Raw genomic sequence first — 15,257 nt, forward strand, 5'->3', positions numbered from 1 at the left:
GAATCTTGGAGTGGGTAGCCCGTTCCCTTCTCCAGGGGATCTTCCCAACCCAGGGATCGAACCCAGGTCTCACGGATGGCAGGCAGATTCTTTACCATCCGAGCCACAAGGGAGGCGGGGGGAAAACAGGGGCTGGAAGCCAATCTGCTGGTATCTGAGGCTGCAGGGCCAAAGGTTTGGGCTGGCTGCAGCCAGGGCGACTCAGGAGAGGAAGATGAGCCTGGAGAGCTGGTCAGGTCGTGCAGGGCCTCGGAACCCACTGAGCGAGCTTAGAGCTAAGGCGAGGGTCACAGGGAGCCGCAGAGGGATGCCTGGGCCTCGGGGCTCCGGGCGGCGCCGCCCGCCGCGGCGTGGGACTGGGAGGGAGGAGAGGCTGGCCCTGGCGGAGCCCGTGCGTCCCCGCAGGGTGGCGGGAGGTGGCCATCGAGCGGGGCCGCCGGACAGCCCCGGGGGCGGAGAGCCTGCGCGGCTGGCTGAAGCCCACCCGATGGGCCGCGGCGGGGCACTGCTGGTGGGGGCGGGGGGGCGGGGGGGCGAGGTCCCTGCAGCCGGCACCTTCCTTCTCTCCCCCGCCCCGCCACACGCCCGCGGGGACAGGGCGCCTCCAGGTCTCTGGCTCGGGAGCGGGCTCACAGCCCCCGAGACCGACCCTCGCCCCATCCCGGGGGGTTCATTCCCGGGGCGGCGCGGCCGGCCGTTTCTAGTGGGAATCTGCTGCCCTCTGCAGGACGGTTCTAGAACCGCGTCACTAGGACCCTCCAGCAGAGACCGGGGGCTGATCCCCAAAGCCAAGGCGGACCCCACCTACCTGGCGCGGTTCCCCGCAGCCTCCGCAGCCTCCGCTCAGTTCGGTCGCTCAGTCGTGTCCGGCTCTTTGCGACCCCCATGGACTGCAGCACGCCAGGCCTCCCTGTCCATCACCAACTCCCGGAGTTTACTCAAACTCATGTCTGTTGGGTCGGTGATGCCATCCAACCATCTCATCCTCTGTGGTCCCCTTCTCCTCCTGCCCTCAATCTTTCCCAGCATTAGGGTCTTTTCTAATGAGTCAGCTCTTCACATCAGGTGGCCAAAATATTGGAGTTTCAGCTTCAGCATCAGTCCTTCCAGTGAATATTCAGGACTGACTTCCTTCAGGATGGACTGGTTGGATCTCCTTGCATTCAAGGGACCCTGGTGCCTCAGGATGTGCCAACATGCCCCTTTGATAATATCAACAGATGCCAAGGGACCCCGCAGGGACCTCACGCAGGTCACCACAGCCCGGCCGGAGGCTCTCATATAGTTTGTGTTTGAGGCTTGGAGAGGTGGCAAACTGACCCAAGAACACCGGCTGGTTCAAAGCCAAGTGTGCCCACCTCCCAGACCCATGCCTCCCTGGGTCTGCCCTCGCGCCGTCTCGGGCCCCCGTCCCTCTCTCCCTGGCGTGTATGTGACATCTCGTCCTCCTGCTGGGTGCTTGTCCAGGGTCTGTCCCCCCCACCCCCCAATCCCCAACTAGGAAATTGGCTGAAAGAAGGCAGGGTCACACCTTACTGTCTGTGTCCACAGCGCCTAGCACAGAGCCCGTTCAGGGGAGAACCTCACTCTCATGATTTCGTCCCAGCTCTGTCTCCCCCACCGGACTGGGAGCCTTGATGGAGCCGGTCTGTGTCTCCATGTGTACACGGCTCCAGTCCCCAGTGGCCTTCCTCCTGTGTTTAATCTCATCTAGAGCAGGTTTTGTAGAGGCCCCCCCCCCGCAGGGCTCTCAGGACGGGGAGCTCCCATTGTCAGGTCCGGCTCCAGGGCGAGGGCTGTTACGTTCTAGGTCCCCCCAACCTTCCCCCCTAGACCCACGCCGCCTCCGGCCGAGAACTGATGGATGCTGACTGCTCCGGGTGGTCCTCGGGGCTTGCAAACCTCTCTCTTCTCCATGGCCTGAGTTCTCACTTACAAACCACCCTTAACCCTAGGAGCTGTCTGCTTCCTGTGCAAATGAAGGTGGAAAGGCCACCTGTCTTACAGCATGCAGAGAGGGGCCAAAGGGACAAGGGCTGGCCGCCCTGCCTGCCCCCAAACTATCCCTGCCCCCCAAGGCCATCTCAGTGCATGGCGTCAGTGGGGACCCTGCTTCGGTAACAGTTCCCTCTTGGGTCACCAAAGAAATTCAGAGAAAGGTGTGGACCCTCTGTGGGGCAGCTCTGGCCCCAAGAAGTAGCTGTCTTTCTGCCTGTTTTGGAGGTCTGAAGTCTGTAGGTTAGGGACTTGCCTGTATTCCACACAAAGTCCTGTCACGGGGCACAGAACTGACCAGGAGTCCCCAAGACTCAGCCCAGGGCAGGACCGCACCAGCAGCAGCGGGGACGGCCCCACAGGCCCGGGTTTCTACAGATGTTTATCCAGATGAGCCATATCTTCTTCCCACTTCACAAAGCAGAGCAAATGCCAGCTAGGAGGTGAGCCCAGTGGTTTTCCAACCTCAAAACCTGATGGAAGAACCGCCTCAGGCAAAGCTGGTCCTGCTCCTTTAAGAGCCACAGGTTGGAACCAGGAGCCGCAGGTCTGGCAAACTGTGGGGCCTTGTGTTTCAGTAAGTGACCTTTCTGCTGGCGCTAATTGAGGAGGACTTGCCCGGATGCCAGACGTGCGGGGGCCCTGCCAGGGAGCAAGGAGGGGCCTGAGCCTGCTCCTTCCAGTAAAAGGCAGGGGTTTTTGGCAGCGGTCAGTTTAGAAGCCTGGCTGCTATTGTAAATCATAAGCTGATTATTGCACTTGTTCTTAAAGTTTCCGATAGCAGTTCCAGGCGAGCTGTGAGTTGCAACACAATTGAGAGTTAAGTTTATGGTCAGGAAGAACCCTGAGCTCTTCCTCGAGTCTCTGACTCCCACTCCTTACGCTGGAACCCCAGCGCAGCCGGGTGAGGAGCAGCAGTGTGTCCTGGGCGGGCGCCACAGTTCACCCCCAGGCTCCGAGCGGACACACGGGCCTATTTGGTGTTGAGAGTTAATGGAAGACCTTTGCGAGGGCTGCAGTGCGGTTTCAAAGTCACCAAGTGCTGGTGAAACCCCTGGGGTCTGGCAGGCCTCTCCGCCTGCTGTGCAGACGGCTCTCCACCGCCGTGCCACCCTCCCTCCGCCACCCTCCCTCCGTCTGGGCCTTGCAGGAGCTGGGCCGGCCCCTGCGCCAAATCGCTCGAGTTAACATTTGTGTCAGTGTTTCCATTATAAAGTGCTCTTTCCACCTTCAAGAATATATGGCCCAACTGTAAAATTACCCTTGAGGCTGCAGGCTGGCTCAGACCCTGCGGTCTGGCTTCCTCCAGGGGGCTGCAGGGACCCCCGGGGATGCTCCCCGCCCGGATGACCCACCCGGGACCCGGGGGCGGTTGCTCTGCACAGACCCTGGTGAGTGCAGGGAGGGGACAAGGACAGCAGGTGCTACCTGGAGAAAAGTCTAGAACCTGCGGTGTTAGGTCCTGGACCCAACGACACAATGGGGGCCCAGGTAGGGGAAAAGCTCCATTTCATAAGCTGCCCAAGAATCCCAATGATCCAGCGACTGGAGGGAGATGAGGAGGTGAGTGTAGTCTTGGGTCACGCCAATGCAATGCAACGTGTTCGCCTGATTCTAAAAATCCTCAGTAACACTTTTTAATATACAAGAGTCAAAAGTACAGCAGTTTTACAATGTAGGAAAATTTAATACATACTATATAAACAACATTATTTACATCAGAAATCACTAGGACAGTGGCATTTTTCACAAATATAAATTAATTACTGTTTAGTCAACAGATTTTAAAAGTCCACAATTTTACAATAAAGAAAAATCATCCGTCCCCAACCAAGTGGGGCGCAGATGGACTAAAGCAGGCTGGGCCCCTGGCCTGGCTCTCCTCGCCGACACGGCCGCCCCAGACGAGCCGGGGGCCCACCGCTCCTGCTGACGAGTGGGTTTTGGTCTGTAGGATTCCCGTGTCGCTGTGTGAATTCCTAACTGGGTTGCGTTTGCACCGCGCGCCCTGATGCGGCCCTCAGGTATCGGGGGTATTGGGTTAGAAGGTCTGCAGCACGACATGAGAGGTGTCCTGGGTTCCCGTCGGAGGGTGTAAGGAGGGAATGGCTGGAAGGAGGGGGAGCCCGGGGCAGTGGCCGATGGGGGGACCAGCCTGGGGTGACCGCGTCCTCGGCGGGACGAGGGCACACACGTGAATCCGTGCTCCTGCTCAGGTTCTCGGTGGCACTAACTCTCCTCTTCCTCGGCCCTTGCTCTTTCCACCTAGTAACTACATCCTTCAGAGCCACAGAAAACCATCCTCAGAGACTCCAGGGGAGGCTTCTCCCATCCACGAGTGAGAGAATTCCTATCTGTGCAAATTTCTGGTTTCGACAGAAGCATACAGTATTCATACTGACTGACAATGAGGAAACGATTTCTCTCTCCCAACCCACTCTGCGAACACACTCCGGGACCTAAGACAGATGCTTTTATGAGGATACTGTACTTTCTGTAATCAACTTAACACTGATCTGGCTGATACTGCCTTTTGCTGCAGCATATGGCACTAGAAGTCCTGAATGTGAACAAAAGGAAGCTCCTTTTTCCTCATGATGAGACATCTTTGGGAATAACTCACACCTCCTATCAACAACTTCAGAGGAAAAAAACCCAAAAACCGTGAGCTCTGAAATGCAGGCCCTGCCGGTCCTCCCCGGGGCCCCTCTAACTGACAGGACCACGACCCGCCCTCCCACAGAGGAAGCCGAGCTGGGGCCTCTCTGCGGACCGCCACAGCCCGGCGATGGCTCAGGGACCCACAAGCCGGCCCGCCCTCCTCTCTGGCCGCGTGAGACCAGCACAGGCGGTATCAATACTGCGGGCAGGGACCCCAACCCGAGCAGAGGCAGTTTCCTGTCCCCCCCACAGCAGTCAGGCATGGCCCAGCGGGGCGACCGCTGCTGGGGCTCCCTGCGGTCCCCTGGGCTGTGCTCCCAGCATGCGCTCTACAAGCCCAGGGTGAACGACCCCAAGCACCAGGAGGTGCCGAGCCCACGGAACTCCCCACACCAGCTGTGCGGACCCTGCCTCCCACGAGGACCTCGGCACAGGCCAGCCGAAGACGCTCTGCAGAGGAGCGAGCGAGAGCCCCCCAGGCCCGCCCCTGCTTCACCGTGTGAGGCCACAGTAAAGGCATGAGTGGTGTGACGGTGATTCCTGGAGTCCCCTGGAGAGGGGCAGTCAGTGTGGGGAGCGTAACCCTGTGGACACCCAGGGAAGGGCTTCCACCAGCTCTGAGCCCGGAAACCCACGGGCTCACTGCACGTTCAAGTCAGTTATTCTGTCTCCGTCTAGAAAGGCCTTTGCGTACTCTAACAATACTGGCAAATTATCTTTAAGGTGAACGGAACAGAAGGCCCCGGAACCAGGAAAGGGAAAGGAGACTGCTAATTACTGCAGCTAACCTCAACCCGTCCTCAGCTCTAGGCCAGCTCTTCCTATCTGCAGCTCAGTCACCCTGTCCTTGAAGGCTTCCAGATCTGGGGGAAAAAAATGAACTTAGGTTTAGACTTAGCTTGACCTCGTTCTAAAAGATACTGAGTTCAGTTCTAATGATCTCCAACTAGCAGTGGCCACATGTTCACCACAGGGAGTAACGGATTCGTATCTGGCCACCCACCGCGCGCAGTGGCAGGAGATGTGTGATTCCATGACTCCTCCCTCCTCAGGTTGTGCAAAGATGAGCTGCAGATGGTGACCCGCCGCCACACGGACCACACCACCAACCCCCCCTCCAGGCTGGGAAACCCACCCCCCACCCCCAGTGCTCTGCTCCGGTGCCGCCAGCACCCAGCCAGGCGCAAGCCTGCTCCCAGCCCCTTTTCTCCCCCCATCACTCAGTGTGGGAACCGGAATCCACCCAGGATTCCTGAGCCCTGGCCACCCGCCCCCGCCCCCAAGGCCGCTCCCAGGCAAACCAGCCCCGCCCGGTGCAGTGCTGAACCACGACCTCCCCCCTGCAGGGGTTGGGGCTGGGATGGGGGGCTGGGGAATGGGATGGTAGGGAAATGGGGGATGGAGGATGCGGGGGAATGGGGGGTGGGGGGGGGTAAAGGAGGCCCACGCAGGAGACCACACCTCTGAGACACATAGTGTGGGGCAATTTAGTGTTGCTGGGGAAGAGGCCGTGGAGAAGGTGGCCCCCGCCCCCGCCCCCCCGCCATCAAACAGTGAGGCTCGAGTGTCACTTCTCCCGAGGACACGTCTGAGGGGGTACCTGCTCCCCTGCAGGTCCTGTGGTGCAAGACCCCACCCACGCATCCCCTCGCCTGTCAGCAGCATCCGTCTCATCAGAGTGCACCAGACCCCATGTGTCCAGCGGGTCCCAGCAGCCTTCATGCACACGTGCCTTCCCCGACCCCGCACTGAGGCCCAGGGCAACAAAACATTCACAACTCTAAGAACCTCTCCTGCCTTCACTGGGAAACAGCCCGTGAAGCTGGTAGACAAAAGCATCACCGCTTCCTCCTGGCACCCATCCGAGTGGGAGGCCAGGACCAGGCCGGAATGCGATGGGTGCCCAAGTGCAGGAGGGGGTGACCCAGATCAAAGCCGGGCTGAGCCAAAGGCCCCCACGCTCTGAGTGCCCCTCAGCAGCAGGCTGATGGCAGCCCTGTGTCCAGAAACGCCCTCTTGGGTCTGGGTAACCGGCTCCTGTGGATCAGACCAAAGACGTCCAGGTGCTTCATGACGCTCTCGCTCCCCTGCTTTCCAAGCAGTCCTTTATGTTTTCCTAACATTCCAGTTATAATCTGGGTTGTTTTTCTGTTCTAGTGATCTCTCCAAAGGAGACCGATGATCCAGGGGTGACTTGGAATCATGAGGAGATTTCTGAGAAGGGGGAGAGCGAGGATCTGAGACTGCGGGGTGCAGCGGGGGTAGGGGCTGTTTATACTCCCCCAGTTTGTCTGTGTGGAAAGAGCGGTGGTGGTCCGAGGGCCCCTGGCCGTGGTAGCCCATAGGGGGGCGGTGATCAGACATTCGTCGGAAATCCTGCTGGTGGTAATTTTGAGGCCTAAATTCATCCGATCGCCTCCGCTTGGAGTCATGATGGTGCCTGAAATAGAGACAGGAGAATCAGCTAAAGACTAAGGCTGGATTCCCACGCCTCCTCCGTCATCCACTGGCTCTTCCTCACGCTGGAGGACACTTCCAGGGACTCAGAGCAAATACTTACATACTAGAACTCAAAAAAAAAAAACACCCCAAACCAAAAGCAAACTAAAGTAGTAACAAAGGGCTATTTTATACTTATTGGCAAAACGCAGCCCATGAAATGACATGAGCCTCACCAAGTCTGCAATGAAACAAGCACAAACTCGACTCACTGATGGCTTTGTAAACTCACACTCCCTTCAGGAAAACTGGCAAGATCTACAAGCACTCTCATGCTCCTCAACCCAGCCCAGGAAAAAAACAGAGCCACAGAAATTATTTTCTAAGTTATTAGTAACAGCAAAAACTCAAGCAACCTAGATATTCAACAATAAGTGCAGGGTTAATTACTTTCAAACAGACTCAATGTGAAGAATATTAAAATTTTTAGCTGGGACTATGGCAAACTGCTTGTTATAATGTTAACGGAGAAGCTGTAAGAGTCGACAACAACCCCCAGCTCAAGAATTGGCAAAGGACTTGAATAGACATTTCTCCAAAGGAGATATACAAATAGCTCCAAAGCACATGAAAAGATGCTCAACATCCTTAATGAGCATTAATCCCTAGGTAAATGCAAGTCAAAACTACCATGAGGATGGCTACATTCAAAACACTGAAAATAAACATTGGTGAAAATGTGGCAAAATTGCAATTCTCATACATAGTTGGTTGGGACTGTAAATAGCTCAGCTCTAGTGGAAAACAGTTTGGTGGTTCCTTAAAAGTCAAACGCAGAACTACCATATGACTAACAACTCCAACCCTAGGTAAATACCCCCAAAGCACTGAGACAGACATTCAAACAAACACTTACATCCATGCTCACAGGAGCACTATGCACAATAGCCAAAAGGCAGAAAAACGCAAACGCCTATTAATGAATGGCGGGATAAACAAAATGCAGCATGTTTGAGGTTGGTGCAAAAGTGACTCTGGTTTTGCACTGTTGAACTTTGCCATTTGATATTGGAATACATCCTTAAATAAATGTGTTTATGTTATACATCATTTTAATGAGCATTTCTCACTTCACTTTTTTTTGCTAATGACATATTACTTGCTGTTTATTTTAGACTACAAAAATGATGTTAGACAAAAAAGCAAATTCGAGTGATTTTCTTAATGAGTTCAAAATGGGTGGTAAAGCAGCAGAGACAACTCACATCAACAACGCATTTGGCCCAGAAACTGCTAATGAATGTACAGTGCAGTGGTGGTTCAAGAAGTTTTACAAGGGAGTTGACAGCCTCAAAGATGAGGAGTGCAGTGGCCGGCCACTGGAAGTTGATGTCAGCCAACTGAAAGCAATCACTGAGATGATCGTCTTGTAACTACACAAGAAGCTGCAAAAGAACTTAACGTCGACCATTCTGTGGCTATTTGAAGCAAACTGGAAAGGTGAAAAGGCTAAATTGGTGCCTGATTAGCTGACCACAAATCAAAACAATCATCATTTTTCTATAAAACATTGATCCATTTCTCAGAATGTGACGTGTGATGAAAAGTGGATTTTACCCGACAACCAGTGACAACCAGTTCAGTGGTTGGACTGAGAAGATGCTCCAAAGCGCTTCCCAAAGCCAAACAAACCTGCACCAAAAAAGGTCACAGTCACTGTTGGGCGACCCGCTGCCCGTCTGATCCACTAGAGCCTTCTGAATCCCAGCGAAACCATTACATCTGAGAAGTATGCTTAGCAAGTCAATGAGACGTACCAAAAACTGCTACGCTTGCAGCTGGTATTGGTCAACAGAAAAATGAACCCAATTCTTCTCCACAACAACATCTGACCACAGGTCACACAACCAATGCTTCAAAAGCTGAATGAATGGACCAGGAAATGTTGCCTCATCTGCCATATTCACCTGACCTCTCACCAACTGAGTACCAAATTCCCTCAAGCATCTCAAAAACTTTTTGTAGGCAAAATGCTTCCACAATTAGCAGGAGGCAGAAAATGCCTTCCAAGAGTTCACTGAATCCCAAAGCATGGATTTTTATGCTACAGGAATAAACAAACTTATATCTCATTGGAAAAAATGTGTTGATTGTAATGGTTCCTATTTTAATAAAGATGTGTTTGAGCCTAGTTATAATGATTTAAAATTCATGGTCCAAAACCACAATTACTTTTGTATCAACCTAACATATACATTGGAATGTTATTCACCTGTGAGAAGAACTGGAGTACTGATACATGGTACAATGTGAATGAATCTCTAAAACATCATGTTAAACATCTGAAAATGCCAACCGTAAAAGGCCACATACTGTATGATTCCATTTATGCAAACTGTCCAGACTAAACAAGTCCATAGAAATGGAACGCAGAAGACTGGTGGTTGCCAGGAGCTAGGCAGAGAAGAAAGGAGTGGGTACGCAGTGGTCAGAATTTTCTTTAAGGGGATGAACATGTTTTGGAACTTGACAGAGGCGGTGGTTGCACAACACAGTGAATGCACTAAATGAATGTCCCTGAACTGTTCACTTTAAAATAATTAATTTATGTTATGTGAGTTTCACCTGAATGAAAAAAGGAGGAGGGGAGAGGATGGGAGGGAGGGAAAGAGAGACTGTCCAGGTTCCAGCCAAGATGGAGTACCAGGGACTATATCTACTGCTGAAACAGCCAGAAAGGGACAAAATGTGTGGACAACAGTTATCAAGACACCAGATATCAGGAAAGAACAAACAGCGATTCCTATGGGATGAGGAACCAATGAGGTGAGTCTTACAAGCACCCGGCTCAGCAGAAGCCCAGACTTCCTGAGATGGGGCGGGGGCATCAACACGGCTGGAGTTCAAGTGTAGAGTGCAAGAGAAGAAAGTTGCAGAGAACAGAGCTCAAAGCTCAGCAAAGGTGTTCCGTCGGGTACCTAGTGGGACGCGGCTCAGGCTCACTACCCAGGGGCCAGGGGAACAACAGAGAAGGACGAGAGACGCGGGCGCCCTGTGCTCACGCATGGCTGGAGCAGTGCCTGCTCCCTTCTCACTGACCAGACTGGCGAACCTCCCGCTCCAAGGGGCGCTGGTCGAACACCGTGAGGGGCCTCGCCTCAGCACTGCTCCAGTTCTGCCTAACAAGTGTCAGCAGCAAGATCGTAAAGAATCAAACTGCTCCCAAGTAACTAAACCCTGCTTCTGGACAAAACTCCAGAACAAAATATCCAGCACTTAACTAGGTATCTAATCAAAAATTATCAGGCATAGAGAAATAAAAGCAAAAATAAGCAAATCGGACCTCATCAAACTTAAAAGTTCTTGGTTAGCAAAGAAAACTATAAACAAAACAAAAATCAACCTATGGAATGGGAGAAAATATCAGCAGACAATGCCACCAACAAGGATTTAATCTCCAAGTTATACCAACAGCTCATACAACTCAGTAACAAAAAACAAACTCTGTGGAAAGAGGGACAGAGGAACTTCCCTGGGGGTCCAGTAATTAAGATTTCATGTTCTGATGCAGGTGGTGCAGATTTGATCCTTGGTCGGGGAGCAAAGATCCCACATGTCACATGGCCAAAAAACCAGAACACAACAAACTCAATAAAGACTTTAAAACAATGGTCCATATTAAAAAAAAAAGAAAAAACTTCAAAAATGGGTAGACCTGAATAGATATTTCTTCAAAGAAGACACAGAGATGAAAAGATACTTAACACTGCTAATTATTAGAGAAACACAAATCAGAACTACAATGTATCACCTTACACTGGTCAGAATGGCTGCCATTAGAAAGTCTACAAATAAACTGTTGGAGAGGGTGTGGAAAGGGAACGCTTTTTACATAATTAGTGGGAATATAAATAGATACAGCCACTGTGGAGAAAAGTAGGAAGGTTCCTTAAAAAGCTGAAAGTCAGAGTTGCCATATGACCCAGCAATCCCACTCCTGGGCATACATCTGAACAGAAGTCTAATTTGGAAAGACACACACACCCCTCTGTCTACAGCAGCACTACCTGTAACAGTCAAGACATGGAGACAAACGCTCACGGGCAGATAAAGGAATAAAAAAGGTGTGGTGCACACATACAATGGAATATTACTTTCAGCTATAAAAAAAATAATGTCATTGGCTGCAATATGGATAAACCTAGATAACATACTAAGTGAAGTTAAGTCAGAAAGAGAAAGATATCATATGATATCACTTCGTTTACATGTGGAATTTTAAAAAATGATTCAAAGGAAAGTATTTACAAAACAGAGATTCAGATACAGAAAAACTTACAGTTACCAGAGGGGAAAGGGTGTACGGGAAGATAAATCAGGAGTTTAGGATTAGTAGATACAAACTACTATACACAAAATAGATACACAACAAGGTCCTACTGGATAGCGCAAGGAACTATATTCAATATCCTGTAATAAACCAAAATGAAAAAGAATATGAAAAAGAACAGAACCAGGAAAATAAGACCTATAGTGAGGCAATAAATCAATCAATTGAAACTAACCCAAATGATAAAATTAGCAGACAAGGATAGAAAACCATTTTTAAATTGTATACCAGATTTCAAAACGTCAAAGACAGACATGATTAAAAAAGACAAAGGAAGAGAAACTATCCAAATGAAACAGAGAAAACATAATTAAAGAAAACGCAGCACCAGTGAACTCTGAGACAAATGTGTAACTGGAATCTTCACAAGAAAGTGAGGGAACAGAATAAAGTATTCAAAGAAATAATCGTTAAAAAATTCCAAACTTGATAAAATGATAAATGTGCAGCTCCAAGAATTCCCAAGTATAAGAAACATCAGGAAAAATACACCATGGCACATTGTAATCAAATTGCTAAAAAACAGTGGTGAAGAAAAAGACATTATGCAAAGAGGAATAAAGATGACAAATTTTTCATCAGAAATGATACAAGTAGAAAGTAGATGAACATCATTAAAGTACTGAAACAAAGTGTCAACGTACAAACTTATACCTGTCAATCTATAAATTTATACCCAGCAGAAAATATTTCTGATAAGTGAAGACAAAATTAAAACTTTTTCAAACATATAAACGCTAAAAGAATTTATCACCAGCAGACCCACACTAAAACAAAAGTCCTTCAGGCAGAAGAAAAATGATGCAATATGGAAATACAGAGCTACACAAAACAATGCAGGGCAAATGCCCACTGGAGCCAGACAAGATGATACAGCAGAGTGGGGGGTGAGGGGTACAGACCTCCTAACAGAGGCAGCTGCTGCTTAGCCACAGCTGCTATCCTGAAAGCAGCCTGGTGTCACCAGCTCTTCCAAAAAGAAGGCAGGACGTGGAGATGTTCATACGAAAGTTACCTATGTTAAATTCAAGGTGCAGCCAGAGCCTGTCTTTAGCCTAGGGGAAACCAAAGCTCCTAGGAAGTTAAAACATAGCTAAGTCCTGAAATTAAAGAGAGATAAAACCTCTTTCGGAGAAGGCAATGGCCACTCCCCACTCCAATACTCTTGCCTGGAAGATCCCATGGATGGAGGAGCCTGGTCGGCTGCAATTCATGGGGTCGCTAAGAGTCGGACACGACTGAGCGACTTCCCTTTCACTCTTCACTTTCATGCATTGGAGAAGGAAATGGCAACCCACTCTAGTGTTCTTGCCTGGAGAATCCCAGGGACGGAGGAGCCTGGTGGGGCTTCTGTCTATGGGGTCGCACAGGGTCAGACACGACTGAAGCGACTTAGCAGCAGCAAAACCTCTTTAGCCCTTCGTAACTCTCACAACTACTCTCACAGAAGCTGGCCCATCATAACATATCATCACATGGCTGCAGAGAAGGGACAACTTGGAAAGGCTCTGACCCTTGAACTGCAGCTCCTGGCACACCACAGGCTGCGTCCCACCTGGTGTGGCCAAGAGCCTAGCACAGAGCTTCACCATTCTGGCTGCTGACTCTAGCATTTTACGGCTACCCATTCTCTGGATTTTCTCAGAGGAAGGCAGCAAACTCTCCCTACACAAGTGTGATGATGAAACCACAGGTGGCTCCCTGGTCCCGAGAATGAAACTTAAAACCTGTAACTTGGCATTCGAAGCCCCTCCACCACCCAACCTGTCATCTTCGGGGTGGGCACCCCATCCTAGGGGGCCATCCTTGCCCTGGCCCTGGGATGTCTATTCTCTCTCTCTCTGCTTAACTGACTCTTTATGGCCCAAATCAAGCCTCCCCTCTTCCTCAGCCCTCAGGAAAAAACTCAAAACTCCCTTCTTTCATCCATGCATCCCTCTGAAGATGCCATGATGGCAGAAACGGGGGGCCAGACTTGGGACCACGCCGGCACACGTGAGGATGCGTGTTACGTCTGCGCTGCATGTCACTCCCCTGACCCTGAAGCCCGTAGAGCTCGGGCCGGCGCCTGAGGCCCACACACCGGTCGTAGTAGTCCCTGTGGCCCCGGTGGTCTCGGTCGCTGCTGTACTGGTCGTACGGCCTCTTCCTCGACAGGCTGTTGGGGCGGTAGCTCCCCGAGCGGTGGGCGTCCATGTGCCGCCGGTCCCCGTAGTGGTGGTCCTTGTACCAGTGCTGCTCGTACTGGTGGTGCCGGTCGCTCCCCCAGGGCGGGTTGTTATTGCCACCGCCATAGTTGAACTTTCTTTCCCTCTGCCAGTCACCTCGGTCTGCAAGAAAATAATCATCTCGTGACTGCAAGAAATGGCTGCGTTTCACTTTCACTGAAGCTTAAACTGGAAAGGGCTGACACATGCTGCAGACAGACATTCCACTTCCTCCTCCTCGGCCTTGTGCTGCTGGTTACCAAGCAGGTAATGAGCCCGAAAATTCTTTCCCAAAATGTTTAATGCAAAAGAAAACTTACCACCTTTCTCCTTCTGCAATCTTAAAAACTACTGCTTTTTGTTTTTCCTTTTTTTTTTCTTTTACTGCTTTTCATTTTCTATCTGCTTACCTTCCAATCCAGGGCAGACTCTTAAAATGAGATTTCACTAAAGCAAGCAAACAAAACCCAACAACAACAAAAAAATCCCAACACCAGGCAATTATTTGGGAAAAGGCACTGCTGAGTTTCACAGCCACAGGTAACATCCTCTGTTTATCCCTCTAAAGTTTATTCACCTGCTGGTACTGTCGGCTATGCCTCGTCCCGGGACACCTTGCTAGACCATACCTACTGATGCTACTCTTCTTCCTCAGCCCACACCACTTCCTTGCAATCCTCCTGTAAAAAGTGATTCCTCTAACTCTGGATTCTGTAACTCTCAAGAATGGGAGCCAAACTGCAGTTTGTTTTAGATTCTGTAAGCCTCCCTTTTTTCCCTGAGGTGAAGAATCACACTTATGAATCATAAAAGGCAGTGAAAAGAGAGAAGTCCAGGAAAGGAGGCTCAACTGGGTTGAAATGTGGTCCCCAAAACGTAGACCCACTTGGAGCCTCTCAGTGTGAAAACACGGTCTCTGAAGTTATAATGACGGATACTGACTTGAGATCACCTTGGACTCATTCACACTGGGTCCTAAATCCAGTTGGGGACAAAGAGACACAGAGAGGAAGGCCACGGAGAGAGGAAGACAGAGACTGGAGCCACGCAGCCAAAAGCCACACCACCATGGCTTGCTGGCAGGCTGTCAGCCAGGAGCGTGTGCCGAACAGGTTCTCCCTCAGACCTTGCACAAGGAACCAACCCTGCTGACACTGTGATCTCAGAGCTCTGCCTCCAAAACTGACAGAACATATTTCTGTTCTTTTAAACCACCTAGTCTGCAGTACTGTGTTACAACAATCTCGGGAAACTAACACAGAGGCTTAACCAGCAGGAACTCTCTGGCCTCACGGGACATCCATCTTCCAGGTAAGATCAAAGATGTGCCACTGACTAAACCTCTCTCTACTCATTCTATTGGCCTTCTAGCATTCTTCTACAAAGCCTAAGAATAATTCCATCAAGGAACCTGTTTGGCTTAGAAATTTAGACCATCAAAATAATATAGTCAACCAGTGGCTTAAATTCATTGCTGACCCAGGGTGGAGCACCAGGGGACCAAGAAGTAAAATACTTTTGACTACTCAACCAAAGAACCAACAAACAACAAAAAGACACACCTT

The 15,257-nt window shown here is 50.7% G+C and overlaps 1 protein-coding gene across 3 annotated transcripts in view; it reads right to left on the reverse strand.

Moving 5' to 3' along the window:
• Positions 1-6,762: 6,762 nt before the first annotated feature.
• Positions 6,763-15,257, reverse strand: part of CHD2 (chromodomain helicase DNA binding protein 2) — a 109,120-nt gene continuing 100,625 nt past the window's right edge. For all 3 annotated transcript variants that reach the window (XM_061158622.1, XM_061158623.1, XM_061158624.1), the window contains 2 exons: positions 13,569-13,815; positions 6,763-7,096 (listed from right to left, as the gene is read on the reverse strand). In XM_061158622.1, the coding sequence (XP_061014605.1) occupies positions 6,763-7,096; positions 13,569-13,815 (581 nt within the window). The remainder of the gene's footprint in view (positions 7,097-13,568; positions 13,816-15,257) is intronic.

Source organism: Dama dama, chromosome 13, assembly GCF_033118175.1.
Source record: "Dama dama isolate Ldn47 chromosome 13, ASM3311817v1, whole genome shotgun sequence".
Classification (NCBI taxonomy): domain Eukaryota; kingdom Metazoa; phylum Chordata; class Mammalia; order Artiodactyla; family Cervidae; genus Dama; species Dama dama.